We start from the raw sequence: 26,827 nt of genomic DNA on the forward strand, positions 1-26,827 counted from the left end.
CGCAAAGTAGGTAATATGGCGGTAGTCGATAGACCCACAATGAACGGGGATATTGCAAATTTTAGTATAGGCCATCGTGAAGAAGACCCGTTTGTCTCAACAAGCCTTCAAGATGAGGTGAGGTTTTTAGGGTTTTACTTTATTTGCATACAGCAAATGATATGCGAAAGCGGAATGCACAATCACCAAAAGTGTACCTGTAAATACTGTCAGTGTCACTCATTCTTCTGTAAAAAAAAAAAGAAAAAAAAAAGTCAGACAGACCGTGTAATTTGCACCGAATCTTCCCTAAAAAAAATCGTCTGGTTGATAATGATGCAAACGATGTCATGCTGGACACACTTGGTGTATTATGTATTGTTTAAGGAATGTTGATATATTAATTATATAGCATGATATGTGATAGATGATTTAATGGGTTTTACAGACTCCCTGATCCTGATACCATTTTTGGGGTCACTGCCACCTTTGTTTACACGCAAATGACTCAGTACCTCAAAGAAACCATTAATCATTGTTATTGTTTATGATAATACTTTCTTTAACATAGATTTGTGTGATTTCCTCCCTCCAGCCTCTTTGGCCCTGATAGTGTCATTCTACTTCAACTTGTATACCACTGTATTTTATCCCGATCTTGAGGTCCCTTTTTATAATAATGATTTTAAATGTAAACTGTTTTCTTAACAACAATAATAATAATAAACCTTTTTCTTAACAATAATATACGTGTAGAAGAACATCCAGTACAATCAAATTAAAATGATAATTTGATGTTTGTTGTTTATTTCTTGCAATATCAATGTCATCCTTGAGTGGAATTTAGCGATTGAGCACATTAAAAAACACAACACAATTTATATGGAAAACAATCACTGGTTTATAGACATATAGCACAACGTTTCGACAAGTATTCTCTTATCGCTTTCAAGGACAAATGTCTATGTAGTTTGTCTTCTCCGCAGGTTTGTCTTGTCAGTTTTGTTTAGTCTAATTTAGTGTGTAGCGCTGTCCATCTGAGCTTACCACTAAGCTTATAATTTATTTATTTTATTTTTGATTTTTACTCTACCATGCCAGTATATTGCAATCAAACATATTTCTATTTTTGGGCTGTTTACATGTATAGTACAAACCCACTTGTTTCAAAATCCTTACAAAATGCAACCTTATATTGTATGTACGAATGTACAAGCAGTTTGATTTACCAAAGCCTTAAAGGTGATGTGTTTTGAACACCAATTTTAAAGAAAATATGTCACATACCAAAGTGTTAAGTAAAGCATTTCTACAATTAGCTTATTCCTTTTTTGCAACCGAGATAGCATTTCTACCATAATATTAATTTTATCAATAAAAGACAGTTTTCCTATTTCTTAACAAGTTGCTGTGGCATTATTGCTTAAGTGGATAGGGCTTTTGAATCAAATGTTTGCAAATTGATATGAGACTGATGTGATAGCATTTGAAAATAAAAAGGAGTTGTATTCATGCATATATGTAGGCCTACTTCAAATTTATCAAATAAGTTTACAAAATGTTTTACAGATCAGTCAAATTTCTGATTTTTTAAATTTAGTTTGGTTTATGTCTGACAGTAGTTCTTATTTTCTTAATTTTGAGTATGTGCTGGTCATGCAAAAGATGAACGTGTAATGTGTGGCTTAAAGTCACTACCGGTATGCATTTGAATTTCGGCATTCAGTTTTTATTTAAATTTCAGCATTCGGTTTGATTACAAGAATAATATCACACAAGATCAAAATTGGTGGACATTATTAGCCCAAAATTAAATCTATAGAGATATTTGCTAGACAATCAGTAACATATATATATATGAGCTTAAAATCTTTCTTTGAATTTGTAAGTTTATTTAAACTGTGTACTACTACTACTACATATTATGTACCACTATTCAAAAAGTTTAATTTTATTTAGTGGCTTTAGTTGTAATGATATAACCCAGAGAGGCATGATTGAGTAACCTAGTAACTTTTGTCCCTTTATGGATAAATGTGGGAAAGGTACATTTAGGTCTTATTTACAGTAGTAGAATGCCATTCAAAATTTTACCTTCTATACCCATTCTAAAAGTGAAGGTGGATGAAACATTGTTTTGAAGCCAAGTTGCGTAAAATGCTTTGTAATATCATCTGTGAAACTTTATTTTTATGTGTATGTAGCATTAACTAAAATAAGTTTTGTTCTTTAATTTTAGTGCCTTATTATTATCGCTAGACTAGTGTGTCTGCAATTGCTTTATGCTTTTATTGTTTTTGAAATAGATGATTGAACAAGAAATGGTGGAAAGAGCTAATTAGAAAGTGATAATCTAGAAACAGTTTTCTTGATAAAAAGCTGATTACCCATATGCAATTAATATGTAATAATATGTCAATTCCGCCATCGTACAGGATTAGACAGCAAGTCGGAATACCGAAATTATTATTGTATCTTCGAATACCGGAAGTGTTATTATAATGCACCGTCGAATACACAGAACTTAAAATATGATAACGCTTTCTGTACATTCAAAATTTTATTACATTATATTAAACAATTGCATAACAAGACACAATAACATAACATGTACATAACAATTTACTTTGAATATTATAATTATCTAAAGTTGACTAAATAGCACATGTCATTCAAGCCTTACGATTGGCAGACCAATTGACTGACAGATTGTGTTTGTCCACACCTTTAAACCACTCTGAATTCATCTTTTCACTTTAAAATGTAGAATACTGTAGTACGGCCACTTGAATACTTAACGGCTAATTCCTTCTGTGTAGGTCGTGGAACTTTTAAAAATCTGCTATAATTTGCTGCTTGACGATCACACATTATGAATACAGTATTATTATAATGATAGTGGTTCTTCATCTCGGCAACTTATATATATGTCGTTGTATTTGACGTGAGAAACTCAAATGATATACCAAGAGATTATAAAATTATCAAGGTAATCAACAAAGACCGACACATGTTTTATGTTCACAGATAATTGATTGGTGACTGCTTGTCGGTTAACACCCACTAATTGAAGGCTGGTCATTCGGATTATCCAATGTTATTTGTTAGCTAATCATGTGACAGGACCGCTGATTGATGTCGTAGTTTGGAATATTCAGAATCAGGAGTACTCAAAACTTTTTTGGTTGAAGTACAGTAATAAGGAAATAAATTAATTTTATTTATTTTAATTCTGTGCTTACTGTTATGTGTATGGGAATTACAAACTTTTTTCGAGCTACAGTATACTGCAAGGATATGTGTACATGTTAAGCATTTTAACTTAAAGATACATTATGGGAGATTAGATACAGAGCTGACAGTTCTCGCTATAATACATGTAGTTAAAAACTAGATAATGTAAATTTCAGTCAAATTGATCCACTTTGAACCGAGAATTTAGCGATTGAATTTCCGGCCTAGTCTCGATCATCATTACTAAAGTCGGTACGATAAAAAACATAGTCTTGATTATCCTTTTCCTGATTTAATCATGAATGAAATTTGAGCAGCAGATCGGATGGTAATCCCGTAAATATCGCAGACATCGAGAGTTGATTGTGGCCTGGAAAAGTTAATTAATGTCTAATTAATAATTTAGATAACATTGCAGGCCTAAAGAAAGTCCTGCAATAGGCCTTTTTAGTTTAACTCTTGCATAATGTATGTTTAACAATGGTTATTGTTGTTTGCAGATTGAAAATATACGCACAGTTATTAAAGTTACAAGATTAAAATTGGAGGAAATGAATGCAGAATTTGGTAAACATCAGCATCCACCACCTATCTATCTAATGGTAATTATGATTTTAAAAACATTATTTTTATTCTCAAACAAATATACATTCACTTGTGACTAGCTACCATAACTGTGACTTGATTTTCTGTGTTTAAACATCTGTCATTTGTGGTTTTTAAATAGTGTGCATACACTATAATACATCGCACCTTCCCTTATATTGTCTGTCATGTTTACTAAGCCTATACTAGATGGAGTAGATGTATTCTTGATAATCATGTCCCCTTGCTCAACCAGAGAGAATCTTGGTCTGACTCACTTTTGACTTGAAATCTTTGAGCAAATTGTTTTAACGCTTGCATGTTAGATCATAGTTTCTTTCAATGAGTCACGATGTCTGGTTTCGATTCCCCACTTGTAATTGACAAGGAGTAGGATCACCTGTCCAACTTCGTGGGTTTTCGCGGTGTGCTCCAGTTTCCTCGCACAGGTGAAGGCCCCTACGCGCAAGTGAATAAATGAAATAAAATTGAACCACATAATGTCGAAATAACCTAGTTTGTATTGAGTGGACCATAAACCAGTATAACTTGTTGATGTTACATCGAGACAGTGACACAAGAATTAGCCACATGTTCGCTGTAATAATTTAATATGTTGTTTTAAACATACAACCACATACAAAGGCTCCAGTTATTGCTCTTCTTAAAAAATAAAATTGAACCATACATAAGTCCTGAAATGACCAAGTTCGTGTTGAGTGGACGTTTAAACTTTAAAGTTAATCTCTCTTTATTCTAATTGACAATTTTTGGATTTTATTAAGATTCATTTGCAAAAGTATTTATGTTTCTTAAATCTTTAGATATTAAATTTAGACCCGATCATGTGAAAATGTTTCTGTGATTATCAAGCTAAGGAAGGAACTAGATAATACTTGAGAATTGAATGTATGGTATATATCTGCTTTCACAAAAGTATGTACACAATTCCAGGAATGAATTCTACTAAGAACAATTTCTTTTATCTTTTCTTTTCTCATTATATGACTCTATCACTATGCCTTTGTTATGCTACATACTTATCACATCAGAATAAACAAATAGTGTGTGTGTTAGCATATATATATTTGTACAGTTGGCAAACTGACCAATTACATTCTATATTTGTAAACAAGTAGACATTCTTTACCAATGTAGAAATAAAAAGTAACAGACGTTGAAAAAACATTTGTCTTGATTTCAGGTGATAGTTTTCCTAAAGCTTCATTTTTGTGCACTTTAAGTTTATATAACCAGTATCGCCATAATATGATTAGATGTGTACTATTGTCAGCAGATATATATTTTAACAGGGGTTTCTACACACCTTCTTATCTGCATACTTACTGACATTGTAACTTATTTTTCGATTTTGATACTAGTCGTTAAGTCATTCAAAGATTCAAAGTGTTTGAGTCCCAGCATGCCAGAATATAGAGTTTTAAGATCATGCACAATCATACATACTTTATTATGCAATTAAATTAAATTGCGGAAAAAGAAGTTAGAACAGGATAATCCAGGAATCTTTACTTTGGCTTCAATATTTATGGTAAATACAAATACAAGCTGCAAATGGATTTTTCCTTTAATCAAGTCAAGGACGATGAAAATATAATCTCGGTGCACAGGGTGTTTTTCTTGCATTGGCTTTTTAACCTGGAGGCCGTGAGTTCGATCCAGGTGTTGGCTGAGAAAGTTCATAGGGACGTGGTTCCACCTTGACAGTGGTGTAGGATGGAGGGCCTGGCTAGGGACAACATATCTAGTTATTCAGATGGGAAGAAGAACCAAAGTCCCATGTAAAAATTTGCATGCATGTAAAAGAAACCTTGATAGTCTGAATTCGAAATAACAATCTGAATAGGCTGTAGTGCCGTTGTTTGGACAAAATTTCACTCATAATGTATGCCCATCTTTATTAGTCTAGTTGGTGTAGAAAAGTAGGATGTTAAACCCCATTTTTATTCGCCCACATTGAAATGTGGTTGTATATTGTTACTATACTAAAGTTAATATCAGATTCACTTTAAATTTATAAACAGTGTTTTAAGGTCGTGAGATGAAGAAAACTTTTGATTTTCACCAATTTCCAATAATTACTGCCAAATTTATGGCCCTCAATCACTTTGAAAAATCTTATGGATTTGAAATTCATACACATTGTTTAAGGTCATGAGACGTAGAAGTCTATTGATTTTCAACAATTCCCGCTAATTACTGCCAGAGTTATGGCTCTTGATCACTTTGAAAAAGCTAGAGGACGCTCTAGAGGATAAACTTAATATCCGATTGACATTAAATTTATACAGTGTTTAAGATCATGAGACGATGAAGCCTATTGATTTTCAAATATTTCAGATAATTACTGCAAGAGTTATGGCCCTTGACCTCTTTGAAAAATCTTGTAGAAGCTCTAGAGGCTAAAGTTAATATCTGATTGACTTTAAATTTATACACAGTGTTTAATGTCATGAGACGAAGGATCCTAGTCATTTTCAACAATTTTAGATAATAACTGCCAAAGTAATGGCCCTTGATCACTTTGAAAAATGCTCTACAGACTAAAGTTAATATAAATTGTTCAAGGTCATGAGACAAACAATCAAAACAAATTCTAATGATTTGTGATAATTACTTAATGGGTTATTACTCGTAATAAGATTTTTATGTGTTGTAAACGTTCTCCTTACACACTGACAAAAGAAAAAAATATGTGACAACCTTTATTGACTGTCAGATGACTTAGCTGTTGTGGGCGTATGTTTTGTTGCCTGGCAATCTATCTTAATTGACTGAAACAAACTTTTGATGAATACATTAATTTGAATATTTTTGGCCCAAAATTACATGTATCGTCTTTAAATATGCTTTTATTTTTTGTAATTTCTTTTTCAGGAATATGAAGAATTGGCAAATAAGATTCATGAATATCAGTTACGAGAACAGAAGCTGTTGGAACAAATGAGTATTGGTCGAGCCTCTCCCCCTCCTAGTCCACTCCCTATGACAGAAGAACCATGTCGTTCTCCCGGCCCCCCACTTACTCCTAATACAAGTTCTAATAATCTACAGAATTTACCAACAGGACAGAAGAGTCCTCAACTCACTTCCCGTTCTCCTGGTGGTACAATACGAGCTCATTTACCTAGCTCTATGGTGACAACAGTAAGTATATCTGTCTCTCAATTAGTAAAATTGTTATATGTTGAACCTTTGTGCAAATGATTTCAGCTCTAATTTGATATTAGTCTAAGCACTTTGCTGCTTACGATTATATGAAAGTAATAAAACAGTTGTTGCCTATTATGTAGAAAGATGCAAAACTTCATGTTTTATTTTAGACCGATTTGCTGGAATATGAACATATTCAGGCCACGAAATTTCAAATTTTGGCATAACCAGAAAAATGATTGCGGTCGCTGAAGACTACATGGTACTTCATATTACACTTGTCACTTGCAATCATTCATCCAAGCACGTAGCATGAGATAGCCTCAATCATAGGTAGCGACTGATTGACAAACAGTATTTATAAACTTTGGCACTCTATACACAAAGTCTCAAAAGGAAACAGAATAGTTTGATGTCATGAAATAATATTAAAATAGACAGGGCAGTAAAATCATTTACATTATCGCTCAAGCGATGCCGGGGAGGGGGTCAAAGTTGACGACATACATACGGGTCATTGGTAATACAGCATGGCTATAGTGAAAACTGAAAGGAAAACGTGTAGTAAATTCTTTGTTAAATAGTCAAACTCATTTCTCATTTTGTGTTTGAAAATCCAAAGGTATGATTTCAATTATTTCTCGGCATAACTAATCATTTAAAGAATTAGGGGTGAGGGGCATTTTTAAATCAACCTGCTTGCAACTGGTCAATAGCCTACGTGGTGTCAAAATACGTGATCTGTCAAAGTACCGGTAAAATGGAGAAATGAAATAACAAGAATGAATGAATGGAGTTTGTGCTATAACACAAATAATTTAGACCTGTGTCACAAGTTATCCTGTATAAAAATGGATCAAATGTGAATAAATCTGTTAACGAAATTTGTTAACGTAACCGATATTTCAATTTGCGTAACCAGGAAATCGGTCGATTGGTATCGTTCACGTGAAATTTCGTGGCCTGCATATTATTAAACGTCATACTATAAAGCAGTCATGGTAGTCGTTTCCAAATAGAGAGAGAGAGAAATGGGGTTTAACGTCCACTCGACACAAACTAGGTCATTTCGGGACTAACATATGGTCCAATTTTATTTCCATAATTCGCTTGCGCGTAGGGGTCTTTAGCTGTGGGAGGAAACCGGAGGACCCAGAGAAAACCCACGAGGTTGGACGGCGACCCTACTCCTTGTCACGTACAACCGGGAAAACGAAACCATGCCAGTTGATTCAATGACAGATTTTATGATACAGCGTGCACGTACTAACCATTCAGCCATCCAACATCCCCCCCCCCCCCCTTTCCAAATAACACAGATACTGAGATAGTTACGATAAAAGCTACAGATAGCACTAAAATATCCAAATATCTGTGATATTGTAACCGAGAACAGATATTTGGATTTAAGTTTCAGCACAATATATTTGACCCAGTAAGCTAAGATTTTATAGGGCTTATGTGAAAATATTTGTGTATTTATTTTTTGTTTTATTTTAGGTTGTAGTAACTCCCGGTATAACATTAAGAGATGGATTGGCTAAATCAATGAAACGTAGGGGATTAATATATAAAGATTGTCAAGTATTCCGACAGGGTACCAGGTAAGAATAGTACTTAGATATGTTTCACACCGGTAATAATTTGTAAACCCTGTTGAAGAGTTGAAGGACTTTTACATTGTAAGACTATCAAAATTTGGTCGGTTTTCCTTTATTGGGGTGTGGGGGGTGCATGTCCGAATGATTAGCGAGTGCGCGGTGTGTCATTGAGCCAACTGACATGGTTCCGATTTCCCGGTTGTACTTGACACAGAGTATGGTCGCATGTCCAACCTCATGTGTTTTCTCCGGGTCCTCCTGTTTATTGCCAATATCATGTTATTCAATTAAGTACTCCGAAGATCAGATTTTTTGAGATGGTGTTATTTCATCCATGATGCTCTTGTGCCCCTTGACATTTTAATCCAGCAACACAAATTATAAAAAAATGAATTAATCCCTTTAAAGTTAAATTCTGAAGAAGTTTTTATGAAATATTGACTATTTTTTTTCTAGAATACCATTAACATGGAATACAGATATGGCTGAACTAGCTGGCCAAGAGGTATCTGTTGAATTGATCGAGGGAGAAGAAGGACTCAATAGATCTATGTCTAGAGCTGTAGTTTTAGCACATAATTGTGTAAGTTAAATATAAATACACCTAAATTTCATACATATGTGAATGCTGGACAAAATGTTGTATTCTTAAAGATACATTCCCCGTGTACAAACTGGGTGATTTAATGGTATATATGGACTAAAAACATATTCAAACTAATTAATTTGTCATAATTATGCTTCAAATCCTTCTCAAACATTGTAATTGCCAAGGAATGCCCTGCTATAAAAATTCAATCAAACCAGGTCATGTTAAGGTCACGTGACTTACCTCTCTCGGAAGTCAGAAGAGAATCCATTGCATACATAAGACGATGTTGTCTTTAATTGCTTACTATTTATTACAAATATCGAATCCTAATTAAATTCTCGGATTATCCACTACCCGCGTCTTTTCGGTCATTTTTATCTCAGAAAGTGTTATACGTCTAACTCTTCATAAAGTTTATCAACTTGTACATCAAGTGCTCAATGTTCGTGTATGACCTTTGACATCACACATGCAGAAATTCCTAATCGTTGTGCTGTCGATTAGGGGAACCCTTACATTTTTGTCCTGTATACGCCCCATGAGTGTTTTTCGGGGAATCCAGTATTTTTCTAGTAAGATTGGATATCTCTACTTTCCATATATACCAAAATTGCCATACTTTTATTGGAAATAACCACCCGATAAATACTTTTCTGGGAACCCATCTTTAAGGAGCAGGGTATGATATGATTTAGTGAATAAACAAAGTACCTGGAAGGTGTACGTGTATACATTCACTGTCCTAGTACCATGAACAAAAAGTGTTTTTTTGTAGCTCATTTTCAAAACCATCTGAAAGCACTACTACTTGGACTGCCTGAACTAGCATACAGTCCTTAAATAAGTATAATATCGCGGTTTGAGGAACAGTAGTTTTTGGCATGTTAATTGTCACACTTTTTGGAGCATAATAATAATAATAACTTTACTTTTAATTGAGTTATTCAAACTTGTGTATGTGTTCATTATGTATCAGAAGGATGTTAAACCCCATTTCATTATGTATGTGAATGTCTTGACCGAGTTCAAGGATGGGCTTTTTCTATTCACACTTAGCAGCTGATAACACAATTTGATGTGTCAATGCTTTGAGCTAGACTGTTCAGACTTGGTGTAGATGCTACACCCCATGCTACATAAAAGTGCATAATTAACCATGTCTATATACTTGCCCAAGTTACATTGTTAACTGATCGTTGCAATGAAAATTGCTGAACCAGTTTGTTGGGCATTTTTGTCCCAGCAAATGTTCAGACGGGCTTGGAACTGTTATTCTGAGTAGACTAAACATAGAATTATGTTGTATAATTTTGTTAACATTGTGTTGCAGGGTCGAAAGACATTTTTCGCATTAACTTTCTGTGATATGTGCCGAAGTTTATTGTTTCAAGGAATTCGATGCCAGACTTGTGGCCTCAAATTCCATCAGCGGTGTGAAGAGAAAATACCACGTAACTGTCAAGGAGATCTGGAAGTGTTTTTTCGACAACAAAGATATAATTCTAGAGAACAAATGAAACAGTAAGTCAGCTGTCACGTAATTCTTCTCAATATTCATGATGATCAGTTCTATTGTAAAAATGTGTTCGGTTTACTGAGATTAAGCTTTCAAGTTTCTTCCATAATTCTTTTGAAAAAATTGTAGTGTGTAAGTTATGTAGCAACATTAGGAGAGTCACAATGGGTCGATGAGTATGGTGCTGACTCACTCACTAAGTAGGTTTGATCCTAGTGTTGGTCGAGAAAATTCTTAGGATTTTCCAGTTTGGCTGCTCCTTGTCACTGATATCCCAAAAAACTAAATTGTCCATTCGTTTAAAAACCATTGACATTATGTTAAATATCTGCTGACAAAATTACACTCATAACAGGTTGTATTGGTCCCCGTCTTTATTAGCTTGGACATGCAAAAAAACAAGTCCAAGTTAAACACCATTTGATTTCATTAAACAAAATAAGACTTGAAAGAAAAAACAAAATACATTGGTTTGTTGGTTTTTGAATGAGATGAATACTTTCTGAATATAATTTAATTCTATTCTAATATCAACTGTTTTATCCACAGGATATTAACAGAAAATTCGCCTGCTGGTAAAGCAGCTTCAACTACGTCTCCTAGAAACAGACACCGCAGTCGTACTCCGGCACCACAACTAGGTCAGCGAGAGAGATCCACATCAGCTCCCAATGTTTGTCATAATATGGTGGAAAATGGTCAAATGTCACAACAGGTTTATATTCTTCAGGTTTTCATGGAATTTTCCTAGGATTAAAATCGAGAATAAGTTTTAAAATTACTTACCTATTTGCCTTTCTTAAATGCCAATTATGAAATAAAGCCTAGACAAACTAAAAATTAGATTGTAAGAATGAGTCAAAGATGTATTGAACAAAAAACTTTGATATTGATATTCATTTGTTACTTAGTTGGAGATTTACTCATGATGTATATCATTAACGATGCCCTGAATAATGAATTGCTGTGAATGATTCAACGACCAGTTAACCGGTTCAATAATTTTTGAACGGTTACATCCTTACTAACAAACAATGTCAAACTCTAAACATCTTTAATGTCAAGTGCATGTTTTCTATAAGACTTATTCTGCCGAAAACCAATCTGATTAAAACATGGATCCTATTTCGTTTTGTTTTTTTACAGTCAAAATTTCACTTTACTTGTCTTTACTACAAACTTATAGACCTTTCTTTATAGATCTTTGTTATAGGTCCTGACAGAAGTATGTCTCAACAACCAAAGATAAATATTGGACGTATGTTTTTATAGCAATCCATTTTATATTTTTATAGGAGTTCACAAGAAGATTCCGACATCTGCAAGGCAAGGACAGTAAGTTGATATTTTTTTATTAAGTATTGGTTTTTGTTACAGGCTCTGAAAATGTTGGTATGTGTTGAATAAGAAAAACAAATTCAACTAAAAATCTATATTTGAATATTAACATCACTTTATATAGATTATTATTAGACAATTATTTGATAACTAATAGTAATAACAAAACACACACACATTAACAATGTCTTTTTGAACAATAATATTTAACTTACAAGAAAAAATATTTATATGGTATCAAAAGGCCTACGACTAATGATTGATTACTATGAATTCTAATTTCACAAAACAGTAATATTTTTGAATTAACATTAAGTCTGAACTTAAATGGAAATATTTAAATGTTTTTTCAAAAGTCTTTCATTAGTGATTAAATATTAAGAATTCTTACATCACAAAAGACATTATTTTTTAAATGAATATTTATGAATTGCCACTTATTTCAGATCTACCACCTCATTATCGCTATCTTTATAAAGATAAGAGACATGCTAGTGATAGTAGTGCCTCTAAACCTCAATCACCTAAAGGTACTGTGGGTGATAGAGTTATTTGCCCTTGGCTCATGTGATTTCCCTTTTTACCAATAATGATAACATAATGCAGTGAATGCTTATTTCATACACATTGAGTTTAAATTGCATGTGGGTACTGTGGGATTTATTGTCCATTGTTAATTAGAACTTTTTGATGTGAAGCTAACAAGTATGAATTGAACATAATATGTGTTTACCATAGATTGCAAAAAAACTAATTTTATGTATGCTGTATAAAGAAATTTACTTCTTTGAAATTTCTGTTCTATAAATGAAAAGAAAATGTGAATTTATTATGATCAAGAGAGTGATATATCACTGTAAACATGGGTTAAACTATTTTTTATTTTGTGTACGACATGTGTGTATAATGAATCTTAAAACATTCTGAAGATTATTTAAATTCATCGCCATTATCATAAGACTATTGATATGCAACTTTGTCTGGATTTAGTTTCTAGTTCTGGTTAAACTTGGTCTAAAGAACAGTTAGATAACCCGATTGATACTGAATTATGGCTATAAAATGTGTTTTTGGTTTTGACTTTTAATAGGCATGGTAGTTTGCTAGCTTTTGTGTTAATTTTAATGAAAAACTGATGTTAAAATAGTTATAGAAATATGGAGAGAGAGATAAGAACTTCAAAAAATAAAATTACATACATAAAGCTATAACTAAATACATCCAAATGAATATTTAAGATAGGAAAATAGCATGACTTTCTCTAGATTTATAATTTCAATAATGCAAGTTCAAGTACTTCTCTTTGTAAATATATATATATATAGGCAGATGTTAATACTGTAAGTAAATATAGTAGATTTTATGAAATAAATTATATTTTTGTTTATTTTTAGCTTCTGGCTCTAATACATTGAAGTTACCCCTCAATTTTGCAAGTCCGGGAGGTAGTCCAACAAAGTCTGCACAGAATTCACCAACCAGTACAGCAAAACATGTCCGACCCCGAGCTAAGTCAGTAGAAACAGAACCAGGAAAAAGAGTAAGATTCAGATCACATAATTATTTATATATCAAAAAACTCAATAATTTTTTATTTCTGCATACAGGAATGATATGTTCTCTGTTATAATCTTGGTGTGGACCACGAGGAACCGTTGGACGTTTTCAATCCTAGTTTCTACATATAAATCCATTTCTTTTCCAAAGTAATCAGAAATTAGATTATTTTTGTGATTTTTCCAGCGTGCTCGTAGAGATTCAAATGATGATTGGGAGATCTCGAACGAAGAAATAGATTTGGGAGAAAGGATAGGGTCAGGGTCGTTTGGAACAGTATTTAAGGGACATTGGCATGGACCTGTTGCTGTAAAAATATTGAATGTCATAGATCCTACACCCGCACAGATGCAGGCATTTAAAAATGAAGTGGCAGTTCTCAGGTTTGTACTTAGTAAAACTATTGTCTCCATTTCTATGAGGCCTATTGATTACCAACAATTTCTTATAATTACGTAGAAAGTTTTTGCCATCGATTATGTCATAGACGCACCATAATTTTGTTTATTTTATTTTACGTGAAGGTGTGACAATCTTTGTGGACTGCTTGCATGACTTATCTTATGGACATGTTTTGATGCCTAGCAACCTATCTATAGGCATGTCATAAATTTAAAATATATTTTAATCACAATTTATTTGTCTCTTCCAGAAAAACTAGACATGTAAATATTTTGTTATTTATGGGCTGTGTATCTAAACCTCACCTGGAGATCGTGACTCAGTGGTGCGATGGTCTTAGTTTATATCAGCATTTACACGTAAAGGATACCAAGTTTCGAATGGACCAGATCATAATGATAGCCAAACAATCAGCACAGGGCATGGAGTGAGTAGCATTTAAATGTTAAAATGTTAGATCATATTCCAGGTTATAGAAATCAAGAGTTAGTTGACTATTCAATTCAGACTATTAACAATTATGAATCTCCTTACCTATAAATTTGGTTTCCTAAGTATTACAAGGTATGTATGTATGCATAGGCTTGTTAAACAATGTTTTATTGACGTGTGTGATTTAGTTAACTTGATCAGCCAGACACTTAGCCTAAAATCGATCTTGGGGATGGGTTTTGATAAAAATGAAACTTGGTCTTAAGTTTTGTAGCATCAACACCTGGACTAACTTCAATAATACTGCTCCTGTTAATCAGGATGATAAACAAGTTGATGCTTTATGAAAAATATAAATATACAAGCAGTGCTCATTCTGGATTCCATTTTTTTTCCTGCCAATTTTTCATTTGAATTTATTAGCCATATATTTTTCCGCCCATTGTTTGAATGCTTTTTCAACATCTAGGGTAACCACTTTTCCAATACTTAGTAAAATTAAATTACACAGTGTATTTATTTTTAATGAATTTCTGTATTTGTTTATTTTTTAAATATTTTGTCAACTAATCCCTCTTTCACAGTCTGCAGTTGCTACATGAATTGTGAACAAGCGCTTACTGATATCACAAGGATTTGAAAATTTCCATTCATCCCTTAAAGTAAAAGATCTTCCTTTTCAAAATGCACTTAAGATTTTATGTTTTTCTAAATTTTTCTCTGCCACGGACTTTTGAGGTACATGCAGACCTATTGTGAAAGTTGTTATCGCTTCAACATTCAAGGATGTAATATTATCAGATGGGCAAGAGCTGATCATGGCAGTATCATCTGAAGACTTGGAGCATTTTGGTGGTGGCATACTAAAAAATTGACATTATTCTATCGGACGTTGACGTAGGCTGTTCAATTTTTCACTTACGACCCATGCCATATGATCTGATAATAACTGACTTTCGACAATTAAAAGAATATACGCATTTATAAACTGTAACAACAAACCTGGTGTCATTAGTAACGATACAGGCAAAGGAGTAAGAAAAAGATCAAACAGAAGTCATAATCCAACAATCTAAAACAAATCGAACAAGTATTGTTCACAGTGTCCGCCATTTTGAATATATAGAAACCATCAAAAAAGCCACCGATTCGTATTTGAAAAGAAATAATTAAATCTTTTGTTTTTTAATTAGTTTATTACTCTTACTGTAAATACTTATTAACACTAATCTGAGATTGATCAAGAGACAAAAGATATCTCTATTATTGGTACCTAACTGATCGATAACTGACTCAGTTAAGCGCAATAGACTTTAACCAGTATACACTGCGGTTAAAAAAGAATCGCCATACAGGAATCGCGAAAAATTTCGCCAGATTGAATATTTTATTGCCAAAATTATATTTTTATCGCAATTGGCGGAAATGGCGATCAACAGCTGTATACAAGTAATTAATGAGTGTCATATATTTTTTTTGGGGGGGGGATTGGGGCGAGGGACATCAGTTTAAAATCTGACATGTCAAAATTCAATTTGTTAAGTTACACATATATTCCTTTTATTTTTCAGTTATCTTCATGCAAAAAACATTATACACAGAGATTTAAAGTCAAACAGTATCCTTTTCAAAATATTCCAAACATCCAGGAATAAAAGGACCAAGAAATTTGGTTGATTCTTTTTTCTATCTCATAAAACACTTGCCTCTGAACAAGACAGATCGGACTTTCAAAATTTAGATAGGAATTCTGAAATCAGTTGAGTACGGTATAAAGTTAATGACAATTTTTGACAGTAGCAAAAATGATTGTTGATGAAAAATAGTCATAACAATTACAGTCAGTCAGACATGTTCCTCCTTCAGTTATCATGCATGATACAATGTATGTTGCTATTTTTGATAGTATTTTGTACAGAATGATTATAACTATTTTCCTTAACCAAGTTTAAGATATATTTTTAACAGAGGTTTTATCAGATAACATGACTGTAAAGATTGGTGATTTCGGCCTGGCCACCGTGAAAACAAGATGGAGTGGATCTCATCAGTTTCAACAACCAACTGGTTCCATATTATGGATGGTAAGTTTTAGAAGCAATTTATGCAATACAAAAAACCTTCCATGTAATTAATACCCAATGGCTGCTAGAACATATTTAGCATGTCTTTTAAAAGCCTTAAAAGTGGGTCATTGTAAGTCCTTTAAAAGGTTTTAATCCCTTTAAAAGTACTAGAATTACAAAAATCTGTGATTGCTGTTATGAAGCTAGACTTTGAATTTTAAGACCTCAAAAGAAACATTGGAATTTTTCTTATTTAATATGATGTCAACTTACACTTAGTGAAACGAAGAAGCCTATTGAATTTCAGCACTTTCCGTTAATTATGTCTAGAGTTATGGCCCTTGTTTCACTTTGTCAAACCCTGTGACCGATCTAACAACAAAAGTTGTATGATATTTATATGCATTATTTAGATTAGTGAACCGAAGAAGCCTTTTGAATTCCAGCAATTTCCATTATTTACATCTAAAGTTATGGCCCTTGTTTCACTTTGTTGCACCCTGTGAATGCTCTAATGACGAAAGTTATAGTCTAATCTGTATGAAATTTATATGCGTTAATTAAATTAGTGACACGAAGAAGCCTATTAAATTTCAGTAATTTCCATTAATTATGTGTAGAGTTTTGGCCCTTGTTTCGCTCGTAGAACTCTGATCTGTATGAAATTTATAGGAATTGTTTAAATTAGTGAAACGAAGAAGCCTATTGAATTTCAGCTAATTACGTCTTAGAGTTATGGCCCTTTATTGAACCTTGTGATCGCTCGAATAACGAAAGTTATCATCTGATCTGTATGAAATTTATATGCATCATTAAAATAAGTGAATTTTGGCAATTTCCTTAATTTTTTCTGGAGTTATGACCCCTTGTTTCAATCTTTTTATACTTTGTGAACGCTCCAACAACAAAATTTATCATCAGATCTGTATGACATTTGTATACATCGTTTGAATTATTGAAACGAAGAAGCCTATTGAATTTCAGCAATTTTCTTCTAGAGTTATCACCCTTATTTAACTTTGTTGAACCTTGTTATGCTCAAATGATTAAAGGTATCATCCGATCTGTATGAAATTTATATGCATCATTCAAATTAGAGAAGTGAAGAAGCCTATTCAATTTTAGAAATTTCCAATTTCTCAAGTTATGGGCCAAGTTTTACTTGTTGAACAATGTGAATGACAAGTCATCAACTGATCTATGTGAAATTTATATGCATTACTTAAATTAGTAAAACAAAAAAGGCTGTCGATATTAAACAATTTTTGTATATTACTTCCATAGTTAATGCTCATGTTTCAGTTTGTAGCACCTTCAGACTCCTCAAAGAACGAAAATTATAATCTAATCTGCATGAAATTATCTTGTAAATGCCTCCATTACCTACAAAAGATCAAATATGAGACAACCCTTTTTGACATGATTCATAGATTGAATGAAAATTATTGTAAATAATTAAATCAAGAAAATAAATTTTGTAGAGATATAACAGTTGTTATTTTCCATCTGATTTATGCCAATTGATAATTCATGTATAATTTTAAAAGTAATGGGAATAAACAGTCCATTCAAAGTTATTATAAGGTGGAAATAACATACTATTACCTTCAAAGGGTCAAACACACATTTCTAAACCTCAAATGGTCATTATTTATTGTCCCCCGCCTTTCGAAGAAAGCAGGGGACTATTAAAATGGGTTCGTCCGTGTGTCTGTCGGTCCGTCCGTCGGTCCGTCCGTCCGTCCGTCACACTTTTTGGGACACAATAACTCTCTTTCTAATTGAGCTACAATGTTCAAACTTGGTGTAGGTGTTTATTAGGTCAATGCCTTGATGGAGTTCGAAGATGAGCATTTTCTGCTTAGGGTAAGCAGAGATAAGCAATTTCATTTGGTTGATGCTTTGGGACACGATAACTTTAGTTCTAATTAAGTGAGAGTGATGAAACTTGTATAGTTTAATCACATCAATACCTTGACTAAGTTCGATAATGAGCATTTTCTGCTCAGGGTAAGCAGAGCCATAAGCAATTTGATTGGTCGAGACCTTGGAACACAATAACTCTCCTTCTAATTGACCTAGAATCTTCAAACTTGGTGTAGGGGTTTATTAGGTGAATGCCTTGATGGAGTTCGAAGATGAGCATTTTCTGCTTAGGGTAAGCAGAGATAAGCAATTTGATTGGTTGATGCTTTTGGAAGGATAACTTTAGTTCTAATTAAGTCAGAGTGATGAAACTTGGTGTATAGTTTCATTACATCAATACCTTGACTAAGTTTGGTAATGTCAATAATGAGCATTTTCTGCTCAGGGTAAGCAGAGCGATAAGCAATTTGATTGGTCAAGACTTTGGAACACAATAACTCTCATTCTAATTGAGCTAGAATGTTCACACTTGGTATAGGTGTCTATTAGATGAATGCCTTGATGGAGTTCGAAGATGAGAATTTTCGACTTAGGGTAAGCAGAGATAAGCAATTTGATTGGTTGATATACTTGAGACACACTAACTTTAGTTCTAATTAAGTGAGGGTGAGGACACTTGGTGTATAGCTTTATTACATCAATACATTGACTGGATTATGAATATTTTCTGCTGAGGGTAAGCAGAGCGATAAACAATTTGATTGGTCGAGACTTTGGAACACAATAACTCTCCTTCTAATTGAGGTAGAATGTTTAAACTTGGTGTAGACGTTCATTAGGTGAATGCCTTGATGGAGTTCTATGATAAACATTGTCTGCTTGAGGTAAGCAGAAATAAGCAATCTGATTGGTTGATGCTTTGAGGCACGATAACTTTGGTTATAATGAAGTGAGAGCGATGGAACTCCGAATATAGATTCATTATATCATTACCTTGACTAATTTTGATGGTGAGAATTTTCTGCTTAGGCTAATGAGCGATAAGCAATTTGATTGGTCAAGACTTTGGAACATAACAACTCTGCTTTTAATTGAGATAGAATGTTTAGACTTGATGTAGATGTTCATTAGGTGAATGTCTTGACTGAGTTCAATGATTAACATTTCGAGCTGAAGCTAAGCAGAGCTAATCAATTTCATTGGTCAATGCTTTGGGACAAGATAATCTTGATTCTATCTGATAGAGAGTGATGAAACTTAGTGTATAGTTTGATTGCTTGATGTGTCACCTATTTATTTTGGGATTTCGGCGGGGGACATCAGCCTCACTGTTGGCTTGTTATACTATCTCTTGGGTACTGTTACGTAAACACTCATATGAAGAAGCAGACCTGCTAAGCTATCCCAATATATGAAATTTAAATTCATAAAATGGTCCCTTTGGTATGAATCAAAATAGATAAATGGCCTATTATTACATTTCTTTTAATCTTCCTGGTGGGAGTAATATGTGCCATTGCTGTGCAAAGAGTCATATAGTATGTCATCTGTTCATCTATCCATGGTAATGTTTATTATGTAATTGTTCAATGGTGTTTATTTCAGGCACCGGAAGTTATTCAAATGAAAGAACAGAATCCCTATACATTTCAATCTGATGTGTATGCATTTGGTATTGTACAGTATGAATTGATGACAGGGGAATTACCGTATTGTAATATTAGTAATAAAGATCAGGTAGGTTTATTAAATTATTATTATTCTACCTTGATGTTACCATGATGTAGCAGGTAGTTTGCCATTTTCGCTCTTATATTAGTAAAACAATAATCTCTTTTGCAACAAGTAAAGCTCTGCTTAGTCGATCAGTTGGTGCACCTGTGTGTGCTTTAACTTGCCCTTACTAGAACCATAGATATTTTGAAATTTATCCGATGAAAGTGGATATTACATAAAACTGTTTCGTGCACAGAATTTGTTGAAGGATAGGTGTTAACACCTCAATCTGAGCAAGATTCTCCTCCATAGTGTTACACATGACCACTGAAAAAACCTTGTCAGTGCCAAAATGATTGATGCATTGTTTGGACAAGACATTCTACTCCATTCCGCTTCAACATTATTTTCAGATTATGTCTTAAATATTTGTTTTGTAATCCTGATTTAAATTATATATAATCCATTTTAAGATTCTATTTACCAATAAATGATGTATTTGTTGTATTTCTGTTAGATATTGTTTATGGTGGGTAAAGGTTATTTAAGACCAGATGTAAGTCGAGCTCGTACAGATACTCCTAAAGCATTTAAACGTCACATGTTAGATAGTTGTCAGTATGATCGAGATAATCGACCTTTATTTCAACAGGTAATTTTTCTTATTTATTACTTTAAAGTTTGTTTACTCATAGAAATGGGAAATATAAGGACAGTTGGTAGGCCTTTTAGGGCTGTATCCAACATCCATACCTTACCTAAAGTTGCACTTTAATCGGCTGTATTTAGTGATGGTCCGATAATTGGTAATTGGCCGATAAGTGGCATATCGGGAGAAATCGGTATCAGCCTATACACAGCCTTTTTGCCGGTACCGGAGTTGCCAATATCTGTTTTCATTAGTTTTCAATGCGTGTTGATATTACAAGGTCCCAAACTAGAACAATACCTAATTAGGCTATTGAATTTTTTATTTAAATTGTTTCTGAGTAATAACAAATTTATTAACTATGAAATATACAATGGTCTTCACAATAGTTAGCCTATTTGTCTATCATGATAAAAAAACTAAAGAAGATGCCAGTAATGGCTCATCAAGGCATAACGTGCTGGTATGAAGCATCGCAAGTCTTACATTTGGCCTTACTTTGATTTTGATCTCTGTCACTTATGTGACAGTATTGGTTCTTTTATCAGGTTCGGATGACAAGACTAGTTTCAGCTTCTATTAATACTTTTATTCTGCTTCTAACATATTATGTACAAACATCGTAATGTTAAAGACACCCAGGACTAAATTACATTAGTTGGCCGTTGTCCGGTCTTAACTCCAAACCTGCCTGGCCTGGAGTTAACTACCAGACGTCGCCTAGCCTCCGCCTGCCCTCATGTCCTGCCTGGACCTCTCTTTCTATTTGTTTCTTAATCTGGGTTTATAAACCTTTCCACACACAAAGGAATCTCATTAGGCATCTGCTATAATGTATCATGTTTCATATCAGTTAAAGTTCAGTATAGTTTATCAGACAAAGAAGTAAGATAAGACATGCCATCGACAAGTTAAAGTTACATAAGTTACATAATGCGACCAAGATCTACAGGGGTCGGCAGGTGGATTTGATATTCAAATTACTTTCACATGTCAAGATGGCAAGGGGGCGTAACATGTCATTTTGTAACACTTATCGTGAAATATTTCCAAATCTTACTACTTTGCGACATTTTTTCCCTTCGTTTTATCTAGTTCACTGCTGGTATTGCCTGCATACTATCATATTGAGTAGAACTTTTGGAAAAGGTGCGGTAAATATCACATGGTTTACGCGTGATTGGAATGAAGGATGAAAGTGGGGGGGGGGGAATAACCCTAGAAGTCGCGTAATTACTGTCTAGACATTCAGGCTTCTAGATAATTACTCATAATATAAATCATACTTTAAATTTTTTAAGTGACATTTAGTAACTGGATGAGAATAACACATGACACAATTATATGGAATACAAGTTACTTAAAGTGTTTATTTCCGCAACTTTTCCGACGAGGGTTCTCCCGTCTTTATCAAGCAAAGATAAAGATGGGAGAACCCTCGTCAAAACGTCGCTGAAATAAACTCTTCAAGTAACTTGTATTCCATATAATTGTGTCATGTGTTAAATCATACTTTATTAAGTAATAATATTACCAACAAATAAGTTCCCATGATTGCCACTGTTGACAGACAGGTCAGGAAGCTATCACTTTGATGTTTCATTCATTACCGCCTGAACCATTCTAACATTATAGACATACAGGTGCTGATCACTTTAGGAATTATATCGTAATCAACACTTAAATTATGATAATCTCGACTTACTTTATTAATGATACAGCAAATAAGTAAGTGCATAACAGATGGCGTGTGCTTTTGATTGTGTAGGATAGCATGACCCAATTATTACTTGAAAAACATTGTGTCCGTGTTTGATTCTGGAGGTAGAATAGTACCATGTGTTTCCCGATTAACAATGACAAATATCTACATAGATTATCATGCCATTGGAGACATTACAATGTGTAATAGTTTTATATCCACCACTATCGGTTAATTGTATCTGTATTGGCAAATATATCGCTGTCAATTTCTGATATCGGTAAAACCGATAGGTGCCATATCGGACCATCACTAGTTGTATTTTGTCCATTCCACCTTCTGGAGGGTAAAGTGTTGTCTTATTCATATCATTGATGGAGGATACCGAAGGTTGCAAAAGTTTCAAATCATCATATCTTTGTCAATACTGAACAGAATTAAACAATTTTTGGACTTTTTAGAAATTCATTTTTCACACTATTGTAGTTTGAATGGACAAAAAATTCTTGTTAACCTGCCGATTCTTGTTATTGTATTTTATAATGTTTTTGAATTTTCAGCTGCTGGCCAGTCTCGAGTCATTGTACAATTCAATACCAAAGATAAAACGCAGCAAATCAGAACCTGCGATTCACAGAACAGATTCCTTTGATCTCGATTTTCGCTACATGTGTCCTTCTCCTAAGACTCCTATAAACACTCCTTTTGCACAGTTTAACTTTATACAAGGAGGTGATTATTGATGGTTTGACATCCAACAATCCAACTGTAGACTGTCTTACAATAGGGATTGATAACACCAGTGTTACAATATAAACCAACATTTCAACTACTCAACATCAGGAAAAAAAATGAAAGTAGAAGACCCGAAAAAGTTTGTATCAATACAGGGGAAAAATGAATCTTACAGGATTTTGTTTTGCATCAACACATAATGAATGTTAAATCACTATTTACTGATGTCTCGATCTATCTACGTCAAGTTATTCATGTAGACAGTGAAATCAATCCCTGGATGTTAAAACAGTTGATGAAGACATTCAAATCACAAGTCAAATATGTGATTGAATGTTTGGTGGCCATGTTATCTGTGTAGTCGCAGAATGAATCAACTACGTGTATCATTATATTAACTCATTGACATTCTGATAGGGTTTGTGGCCATGTTGCCATGGTAATCTACTGTGTCTTTCTCATTTTACTGTTAGCCTCATTCCTGGATCTGCTGTGATGTTAGGAGGGAAGAAAAGATAGTGCTGATATATAGTCAAAGCATATGTAGCAGATGTTCTCTCTGCAAACTCTGGTTTGAACCATTGATCTTTGAAGTCTGAACACTGGTCATTTAAATATATTTAAAGTGATAATTGTATGTGTCTGATATTAAAAATGAGTATTTTTCTTTTGATTTCATTTTTTTGATGGGTGAATCGTTTTAGTCAGTTATGGATCATGCCTCTCTCAAAAGCTCAGTCTTTGTGCTGTAAAAGTTTAATTATGTGTGTGCACTACTACATTCATCCAACAAGGCTTCATTTTTAATGTAATCTATTTAACAAGTGCTAAGTGTGTAAGTGTGTGGTCACATTATATATACCTATATATATATATATGTGTGTTCAAGTCATCATTTGATGTGCGATTGTTGTGTCAGCAATATGGAATATTGTAATTTTTAATGCAATTGGATTTGTTGAAGATTTGTAATTTCAAATCTGTTTGTTGTTCTATAAGGGCATTTGCTTGTTTATATTTTTTGCATACTTCTGAAGACTTATCTGAATCATAGAAACTAGATTATGGTAGTGTTTCTAATTTAGCTTTTCATTATTTCTCTTTAAGAGAAGATGAGCTAAATCTAGAGTCCAAAAGAATTTAACAGTTGCAGGTTCATTTAATATTTCGTAGGCAATTTTCAGTTCTACGGAAAAAAAAAGAATCCTAGTCTTAAAATATATTGTTTTTCAAATTCTTTGAACATCACATGAGGGTTAATTAATGTCATCATTTCCACATATAATTTATACAGCATTAAAATGTATTGCTTATTCACAGATTTCATTACATGTGTGTTATGTTTTCAACTAGAACCACAGTTTCCATCAAAACACGCTTTGATGCTTCTTAATGCATATCCTGATTAAATTTAATAAAGTGCCAAATATAAATTATATAGTTCTGTACTTCTATTAAAGATGCATTACATGTATGTAAGAGCTAAATCTGCCTATTGCAGGGTTTTTTTTTCTGGCTTCAAATCTTCTGTGTATTATTATTTAAACATTTATTCACATGCCAAGCCTATTATCAACTCTCTGGACCATCAGATGGCTGAGATTTAAATGGATTTGAACACCTGCATGATTTGAAAATTTAAGGATTAAATGGATAATTAAGACAGAGTCTTGGTTGTCAAGTTTCGTTACTACAATAATAAATGATCTACGCTAAATCTTCAGTCATAACTTTGCACAGAATAGTAATTTGAATGAAATTTTCTATACGTTCATTTTTAATTTTCTTTATTTATATACGCCCACATTTTCATGTTATCGTTGCCCCTGTCCATCCGTGTGCCTGTATGTCCATTCGCATTTTGTTTGTGGACACTCCAGGGGTTACAATTTTAATCTGATTTAATGAAGCTTCCTTTCAATATTCGTGCACATCTGACCTTAACTTTCTGGATTATTATGGCCCCTGATTGTACGTAAAATTGCATTTTCTGCTTGTAGATCATCAAGGGGTCGGAATTTTTATCCAATTTAAAAAATGTTCTAATATGTCAGTGTTACATCATAATGCCAATTTAGTTTGAATTTTGTGAAAATCAGACCAAACTGCCACACTTTTTATACGTCCACATTCATAATGTGAACGTATTATGCCGTCGCCCCTGTCTGTGTGTGTGTGTGTGTGTGTGTATGTATGTATGTGTGTGTGTGTGTCTGTGGTTCGCCTACAGGGCGCAATTCTTCATGGATTTTCTTCAAACTTGGTATACTTATTCCTTATACCCCAAGGAAGATCCCTATTGTTTTTGGTGCATGCCCGACCCCCCGGGGCAGAGCCACGCCCATTTCTAGTATTTGTTTGTTTGTCGTCTACAGGCCACATTTCTTAACTAATAATCTTGAAACTTTGCATACACATTCTTTGTACCCTAAGGAACATCCCTATCGTTTGGGGTGCATGCCCAACCCCCAGGGGCAGAGCCACGCCCATTTTCTTTTCGTGTGTCTTTGTGTCGCCTACAGGGCGCAATTCTTACTGGATTTTCTTCAAACTTGGTATACTTATTCCTTATACCCCAAGGAAGATCCCTATTGTTTTTGGTGCATGCCCGACCCCCAGGGGCAGAGCCACGCCCATTTCTAGTATTTGTTTGTTTGTCGTCTACAGACCGCATTTCTTAACGTATCACATTGAAACTTTGCATACTTACTCCTTCTATCCTAAGGAACATCCCTATTGTTTGTGGTGAATGCCCAGCCCCCAGGGACAGAGCCACACCCATTTTCTTTTTGTGTGTCTGTATGTCACTTACATCCTTCAATGCTTAATCGATGATCTCGAAAAACTTTTTTATACCTATACGTTATACCCTAAGGATGACCTCTATTTTTTTGGTGATTGCCCAACCCCCAGGGGCAGAGCCACACCCATTTTGTTCTTTGTGTCTCTGTGAGTTGCCTACAGGCCACGATTCTTAATGGATTGTCTTTGAACTTGGGATATGTTTCCTTATAGCCTAAGGACGACACTTGCATGTCACAACCCCCAGGGGCAGAGCCACGCCCAATTTTTATGTTTATCGTTTACAGGCCGGAATTCTGAATGGATCAACTTGGTATTTGGCATATGTATTCCTTATAGCCTAAGGGCATCAACTATTGATTTTGGTGAATGCCCCGACGCCCAGGGGCAGAGCAACGCCCAATTTTTGGCTTTAACGCCCAAAGGCCACAATTCTGAATGGATTATCTTGGAACTTGGTATACTTATTCCTTATACATTAAGGACGGCAACTATTGATGTTGTCATTTCAATAACAGGATGGTACCTATTTATATTGTTTCCATATCCAACCCCCATGGGCAGAGCCACGCCCAGTTTTTGTATTTGTGGTCTACAGGCTGCAATTCTGAATGGATCATCTTGGAATTTTGCATATTTATTCCTTAAACCATAAAGACAGCAACTATTTATTTTGATGCTTGCCCCGACCTCGTAGGGCAGTGTCACGCCCACTTTATTGTTAGTATTTTGTCTGTAAATTTGGCAAAACAAACCCGACGCCTAGCCTTCTTGGCCTCTGATCATATTACAGCCATTTCATATTTCATTCTCTTCATTTTAAAAAGTACCATATCAATCAAAACTGGAATGTGGACGTATATTGCAGCGTTAGCGATGCT

At 34.0% G+C, this 26,827-nt stretch overlaps 1 protein-coding gene across 2 annotated transcripts; it reads left to right on the plus strand.

The window, feature by feature from the left end:
- On the plus strand, positions 1-26,827 carry LOC126827066 (serine/threonine-protein kinase A-Raf). Of its 2 annotated transcripts, XM_050556244.2 has the most exons (17): positions 1-117; positions 3,714-3,815; positions 6,697-6,966; positions 8,473-8,576; positions 9,030-9,156; positions 10,496-10,686; positions 11,231-11,396; positions 11,977-12,016; positions 12,466-12,549; positions 13,414-13,559; positions 13,763-13,959; positions 14,229-14,405; positions 15,982-16,028; positions 16,364-16,494; positions 19,948-20,079; positions 20,576-20,710; positions 22,970-26,827. In XM_050556244.2, exons 1-17 carry the CDS (start codon positions 16-18, stop codon positions 23,150-23,152), a joined length of 2,334 nt encoding a protein of 777 aa, XP_050412201.1. In that variant the 5' UTR covers positions 1-15; the 3' UTR covers positions 23,153-26,827. The 2 variants fall into 2 exon arrangements, with proteins under 2 accessions (XP_050412201.1, XP_050412202.1); XM_050556245.2 differs by lacking the exon at positions 12,466-12,549.

Source organism: Patella vulgata, chromosome 7 (genome assembly GCF_932274485.2).
Source record: "Patella vulgata chromosome 7, xgPatVulg1.2, whole genome shotgun sequence".
Taxonomy (NCBI): domain Eukaryota; kingdom Metazoa; phylum Mollusca; class Gastropoda; family Patellidae; genus Patella; species Patella vulgata.

Excerpts from the sequence above, each read along its gene's own strand:
- LOC126827066 (XM_050556244.2), top strand. The coding sequence starts at position 16 with ATGGCGGTAGTCGATAGACCCACAATGAACGGGGATATTGCAAATTTT. Across the intron at positions 9,157-10,495 it reads TAGTTTTAGCACATAATTGT|GGTCGAAAGACATTTTTCGC; the intron begins GTAAGTTAAATA and ends ATTGTGTTGCAG. Across the intron at positions 20,711-22,969 it reads ATCGACCTTTATTTCAACAG|CTGCTGGCCAGTCTCGAGTC; the intron begins GTAATTTTTCTT and ends TTGAATTTTCAG.